General features: G+C 50.1%; 1 protein-coding gene across 1 annotated transcript in view; it reads right to left on the bottom strand.

Annotated features, from left to right (window-relative positions):
- The window catches only part of LOC144383654 (sterile alpha motif domain-containing protein 10-like), a 30,606-nt gene extending 24,063 nt beyond the window's left edge, over window positions 1–6,543 (bottom strand). The window contains exon 1 of the mRNA XM_078082106.1: window positions 6,063–6,543. Within this exon, the coding sequence (XP_077938232.1) occupies window positions 6,063–6,075 (13 nt within the window). The 5' untranslated portion in view covers window positions 6,076–6,543. The remainder of the gene's footprint in view (window positions 1–6,062) is intronic.
- Window positions 6,544–7,053: the final 510 nt, after the last annotated feature.

Genomic DNA, 7,053 nt, shown 5'->3' with positions numbered 1-7,053 from the left:
GACGGCCGATCAGAAGTGGGCGGAGCCAGCGGGGATGCGGCCTGTTGGCTCGCCGAGGACCACCGGGTCCGCCGAATGTTACGTTCCATAACCCATCAACACACAATGAGAGACCTGTCACTCACGGCGTGGCCCCGCCCTAAAGCGTGCCCTGCTTTATGGTCGGCCCGCCCTGCTCGGCCTATTTTACAGCGCTATCGTGTCTCCTCCTGTGTTGCCAATTGGTCCTTTTTAGACAGATGGACGAGCCAATTACCCCTCCTCCAACACACACACACACACACACACACACACACACACACACGCACACAGTTTGCAGAGGCTGTCAGGTAACACAGCACACAGCAGCTGGTGCTAAGCGGGCGGTTTGGGCTGAAGCAGGGGGAGGAATCTGCTGCCGGCCCTGACGCACACATGGATGCGCACAAAGTCCCGGCAGGGTCCTGGAGTCCCGAGGGAGCCAAACAAACTCTTCCATTAATCTCTGCGTCCACAGCTACAAGAGCCAACGCGCTTAAAAACCATCACGGCGCTTTTACGTCGTCGGGTAATCTGGAAAACTCCCGTTTGCTGCTGCAGAGAGATCACGGCGCGCCATCAAACGCTCTCAAACGCCGTTAGATCTCGCCGATGTTGACTTCTAATGACGGCAGATGTTCCTCTGCAGCAAAGCAGAGCCTCTGCTCAGTGACCCATCCTCAGTGTGTGTCTTTCTGAGAACATACATGTCGTGCACACGCGTCGCCGCGGGATCGGTTCAGTGTTTTTTTCCGGGGGCCTGCGGGCCTTTTTGGGTGGCGAGCGCGGCACTCAGCCGATCGCATCCTCCGCTGCCTCCATCCCCACTTTAACTAGACAAATCCCTCCTAATCCTGCGGATGAGGCACACGAGCCACATGTCCCAGTGGATTTCAACAAAAGCAGGTCAAAAGGGTGCAGGCGCTCTAAAGAGCATCGTTCCGCACAAAGAGCGCACAGCCGGTTCTGCGCCTTCGCCTCACCGTGTTCGGGGAGGCGAAGGACCCGACCGAAGGACTAAAGCAGCCAGACGCCCGAAGAGATCCGAGCGGAAAAAAGGGAAATCAAAGACATGAAGATGGAAGAATTCAAACGAGTCAATAAAGAGATCGATGTGAAAGCTTTTGGTGAGATGTGGATGTTGTATTGGTGAATCGTTGAATAACAAGGGGCCACAGGAGGTAGTGGGTTACATTTGGGCTAAAAGGGATCTGTCCAGCCTCAGGGACGTTTTATGCGCTGTGACATTAAGAAATTCCGAGTGGGTCCTTATTTCTACCGGCTGAAGGGAAGAAAATCTGATTCCATGATGTGCATGTAGACATAAACCCGCACGTCACATTAAAATATATCAAATATCCATGTAGCACGAGCACGTTGGACATCTCTGCATTATGTATTTAAAGGGATGGGATTACTTGAGAGGGCCTCGTGGCTTTTATTTATCTCAGCCAGAGATTCCTCTGAGCTCAGTGGGTTTAATGGGAAATAAACGTTTGCTAAGTGAAAATCTCATTCCGACAAAAGGGATGCAACAGATTGTGGGATTGGATGTGGTTGAGAGAGGCTTTTTTTTTTATGGAACTCCAGAAAGAGAAAGAGAGAGGAATGGACGAGAGGCAGTGCAGCTGAAAGGAAACATGAAAAACCATCAACAGGATAAGGCGAATACGAAAAGAGGGAATTATCAGAAAGTAAAATATTAAAGATCGTCGCGACGCAAACGTTGAAGAAAAGAGCTGTTGGGTCAACTTCAAGTGTTGCTTTATTTAAAAGACTTAATGAATATTTACAAGGAATAAATTAAGAATGAGGTAAGAGATAAATACCAGCGATGACAAGCACGGACTCTGAGAGAGAGACAGCAGAATATGCACCAAGAAATATGCAAAAGAAGGACGCATGTAGAACGATTGGGAAAAAACCCCAAATGAATGGAAAGTGTCTCGGAGCAGCGAGAGGAGGGGGGAGGGGGGAGGGGGAGGGAGGGGGGAGGCCGATAAGACAAGAAGGCCGGGCAAAATTGATTTCTATTTTTGGAAAAAGGTATGAATGGAATGAGACTAAAACATGTCCGACTTTGAAGTCACGCACACATACACGCACACACACGCTTGCATGTGCACGTAAACCATCTCTCATGCAGATCAGATGTCACAGATCGCGGCTAAACGTCACTCGAGCCCTGAGTGTGTTACAGTGTGTCGCCCTTGTTACAGTGTGTGTTACGGTGTGTTACGGTGTGTGTTACAGTGTGTGTTACGGTGTGTTACAGTGTGTCGCCCTTGTTACAGTGTGTGTTACGGTGTGTGTTACAGTGTGTGTGTCCCTTGTTACAGTGTGTGATACGGTGTGTCCCCGTTCTTACAGTGTGTGTCACAGTGTGTGTGTCCCTTGTTACAGTGTGTGATACGGTGAGTGTTACAGTGTGTGTGTCGGTGTGTTGTGGTGTGTGTTACGGTATGTTGCAGTGTGTGTTACAGTGTGTGTCCCGGTGTGTTGTGGGGTGTGTTACGGTGTGTGTTACAGTGTGTGTCACGGTGTGTTACGGTGTGTCCCCCTTGTTACAGTGTGTGTTACGGCGTGTGTCACTGCGTGTTACGGTGTGTCCCCCTTGTTACAGTGTGTGTTGCGGTGTGTGTTGCGGTGTGTTGCGGTGCGGCGTGGTAGCGTCTGCTTTCATGGGCATTCTGCTGACCTCGGCCACTCCGCCAACCTATTAACGGAGAGTGAAAGCTCCAGGCTCACCCCATCACGCAAGGCCACACTGGATTGGGCTGTTTGTTGAGCAGACTCTAATGGGGGAGGGGGGGTCACTGCTCTGCTTCAAAGTCCCGGCTGAAAGCCTGTGAACACCCGGGGGGGTCAGCAGTAGAACGTGGCATCGTCATCACGCGCTTTCCATAGAAATAGAACAGTAGCCGATTGGACATCGGCCGTTTTTTACTTAAGTGGTGAAAAGTAAAAGGTGTTTGTTGTCGGTTGTCACGGTGCAAAATGCTCCAGAGAGCGGTGGCTAGTTAGCTAGCTAGCTAGTTAGCTCCTACCCCTCGGGGTGGTGTGAGGGAGGGGGGGGGGTGATTTTATTGATTTTAAAGTAAAATCAAATGCAAATCAACAACAAGACGGAGTGAAGACAAAGAGTCTAAGATGCACCAAATTAAGAATCAATAAAGACAAGAGCATAGAAGAAGAATAGCCAATAAAAAACAACATCCGACTGAACCACGCTGCCACGTTGATGGAATGACGCAGATCAACAATGTGCCTAAAAGACAATTTGAGTATTATGAAACATCATTATGACACACGTTTTCTCTGAGAGGCCAGAACTCATTGATTAAATCGATCGGGTGGTTGAGTCAGTAAGTAACAACAGCTGGAATCATCGGGGATAGAACCTTTGTATGAAAGAATAGCTCATTAGTGAAGTCCTTCAGATAAATTACATCTCTCTATTCCGTCCGCGCCCGTAACCTCTCAGCCGTCTCCCTCGATGCAGAGGGCTAATTAAAGGAGAGGAATTGGATATGGGCCTGTGCACGCTCTAATTCACCGAGAGGAGGAAGACGTCGGACCCGGGACAAGGGCGCCGATCAGAACTGCCTTCTTCAGGCCTCAGAGGGAGGCTAACGAGGACGAAACCAGATGCTGCTTCATGCTCCTTCACCACTTCCGTCTCTCCATCCATCCACTGCAACATCCGTCTTATGTCCAGAGTTTTATCCACCGTCTCCAACGTGAGAAAAGGTGTAAAGGTGCTGCCGTGTTCTAGAGGGGAACCGGTACATGAGCCCAGAGAGGCGTTGATGTGAGTCTCCAGAGTGAGGTGTGGTCCTCTCTCCGTCTCTCCCAACGTGAGACCAACAAGAAGACCGTCAGCCCACATCGATGCTCAGTGGTCAGCAGGTAACCATGGTGACGACAGACGGAGTGCCCTAAGCAACACAAATCTGACCCCAGTGGTAATTAAAAGATGCTTTGACCTTTCAAGGTGTCCCTCAACCGAGGGAACAATTTTGGAATTCATGCTCGATCTTCATCAGTGTGGTCGGGACATTCGAGAGATGGAGCAGTTTGTGGAGGTGAAGGCGATCCAGGTGTAGCTGCAGGGTGGTGGATCAGGGAGCTGACGAGGGTCGGGTGGGGGGGGGGGGGGGGGGGGGGGGCAGATTTACACTGTGCCCCGGTACCTTCGAGGGTTAACACACTATTCACATTTGTACTTCACCACAGAGGTCACAAACACGTTTGGCTCCAGCACCTCGTGAGCCAAATGGAGAAGAACAACACGGGGTGTGTTGGTCTGGGTAAAGCTAACAACCCCCCCCTGCCTCACCCATTCGCCCCCCCGCTTCCCTTCTGCTTCATCTGTTCACACACACAACGCCTCACTGGAAAAGAGGAACGAGTGTTTGGCGACTTTGTGAGGCGATCCGGTTGTGGCGGTTCACAGTGTTTTGGTTCACGGGGCTTCATGCACCACCTTCTGTAGCTACGCTCACTCCCTCCCCCTCGGATGGACCCCCCCCCTTGCTCCTGGGAACGCGTGGGCGCTCGTGTCCCGGGCCATCTGAAGCTACCACCCGATGAATTCCCCCCCCCTCTGAACAGCCATAAACACGGAGGGGGGGGGGGGGGGGTAGTCACGTGGTGAGACTCGCAGGGGCAGATGGACGAGAAGTGCCATTCTCTCTGCAATTTACATGAAGACGGGGGACAAACAGCGTCTAATATACCATTTCGAATTCAGATTCCCCCCCCCGTTGTGGCCGACGGCCCAACGAACGCTGAAACCTTCTGACAAACGTCCCCCATCGAATCCGAGCGGCTCAACGAGGACCTTCAAACCGAGTCCAGGACGTCCCACGGTGAAACGGGATGGAATGAAACTTTTCATCATCGCATATTTAACTTTTCTATCAATTGCATCTGGCCCTCGGAGGACACACCTGTCCCGTCAAACGCCTTCTCGCCCTTGAGCAAAGCGAGCCTATGTTTATGTCTCACTTACGGCGGTTTGCCTCCGAGCAGAAACAAGAAGGAGAGAAAGGGACCACAGCAAAAAGCTCGTTATGCACCGAATGATTGTGACTTTTCTGCTTGGTCTCTGAAAGTAGGCGAGATATCTTTGTGTTTTTATTTCAGCATCCCTGCTCTGTGGTCTGTTTTACATCATTTACTAAATGAACACCGTGCTGTGTTGAAGAAGACTGAGACCATAAGCTTGTGTTTACTGAGGGAATAAATCAAGAATGGAGAGTCCTTTTCTCGGGGAATTCGATGGGACCAGAGGAGTCGCCCCCTGCTGGTCACCCAGAGAATGCAGCTTTAACTCATGAAGCTTCAGCTTCACTTTTTGTGCTTCTAAAACATGCGACTTGAACAACAAGTCAACAACAAACAGGGAACGACCTCCAACTTTTGAGCGGCCACAACCACTGAAACGTCATTAAAACCTAGCTCTGGATTCCAAATGCAAGATGTAAACTTTGTGTTAAATTGTTTGACATCAACTCGACAACACCAGCCGTTTGAATATGTTAATGATTATCAAATATCGAATTTAACAAAAATATTGATTTGCCTAGTTGCAAAGAAATAATTGTAGCCAAGACATGAAAGACTTTGATACATTTTTGTAGTCTGCATATTTTGCAGCTGTTTACCCCACTTTGTCTCCATCATCAAACAAAGCAGAAGCACAAAGAGCCTCGTTGGTGAGCACCTGAGATGAGATCCCTCATCACTCCTCTCATCTTCTGATGTCCACGATGGGCTCCACATGGTGCACAGATATGCCGGAACAGCGCACCAGTCAGACTTACGTCGGTAAGTTTGAGACTTTGAGAAGAAAAAGAGGAGTCGCTGACACGCTGTCACCACAGCACCACATTCAGCGGCTCCTCTGTCTGCGCGGTTAATGCAGCGCGTCACACCGTGCGTGTACCTGTACAGCGCGTATTGTCCCACCACGACGTCCGACGTGAACCTCAAAAAGTGAGCGCCGCGTTCTGAATAGTGACACGGATGCGCGCGCCTACCGTCCACGGCCATGCTCGGTCTCAGCGTGTATCTCTCCGTGGTGTCAGCGGGACTCTCCCATCCCTCCGCCGGCTGGATGTGAGCAGTGGAAGGATGCGGGGTGGAGAGCGCGCTCCCCAGCCTACGACGCGCGCATGGAGGCGCCTCTCGCTGGGGTGGAGAGAGGAGGCAGGAGGCAGGAGGTAGGAGGCAGGAGGCAGGAGAGAGGGCAGATCACACTCCCCCTCTCTGGCGGTTCACGGCCATTTGTTGTCCGGGACCAGTCCGGTGGGAAGCGGCTCCGTCTGAATCTCCGCCCCCTTCTCCCCCTAAAACTCCCCCTAAACCCCCGCTAAACCCCCCTCCCCTCGCTCTCTCACTCCGTACCTGACCGCCGGGAGACAAAAGGTCATTACGCACCGACACCAGCTGTTACCTCTGTTTCTCTCCCCCTCTCTCCCCCTCCCTCTCTCTCTCTCTCTCTCTCTCTCTCTCTCTCTCTCTCTCTCTTGCAAAAACAGACACACAATCACGCCCCTTTCTTTTCATCATCATAGCAACGCTACAATTGGAATATTGTACAAACTTAACAAAAAAATATGAGTCAATGATAATAACTTAAAAAATCCAAATCGGAATTTTTTATCAATAAAGTTACAAACATGTGCAAAAAAAGCCATAATAATAATCGTAGTATGTAGTATAATGATTTTAAATACACTAAATTCTATATTATAATGTCTACAGATGTGATGGAGCCGTATGATATCTTACGGAAAGTTACTCCTTACAAAAACTAGAAAACTAGTTACCTTTCAGAAATGATCGGGGTATATTAAGTCCACGCCATAAATATGACATAAATATGACGAAATATGACATCGTACTAAATCAACATCGTGCTGTATTGAAGACCACTTGAATCTAGAGATTGCGATTTTCTCATAGACTTCTATGGGACCAGAGGAGTCGCCCCCTGGTGGTCAGCAGAGAGAATGCAGCCTTACGAAG

Source organism: Gasterosteus aculeatus, chromosome 2 (assembly GCF_964276395.1).
Source record: "Gasterosteus aculeatus chromosome 2, fGasAcu3.hap1.1, whole genome shotgun sequence".
NCBI classification, from domain to species: Eukaryota; Metazoa; Chordata; class Actinopteri; order Perciformes; family Gasterosteidae; genus Gasterosteus; species Gasterosteus aculeatus.
Note: the sequence above shows the minus strand (reverse complement) of the source record. Positions and strands in the feature narration are given on the sequence as shown.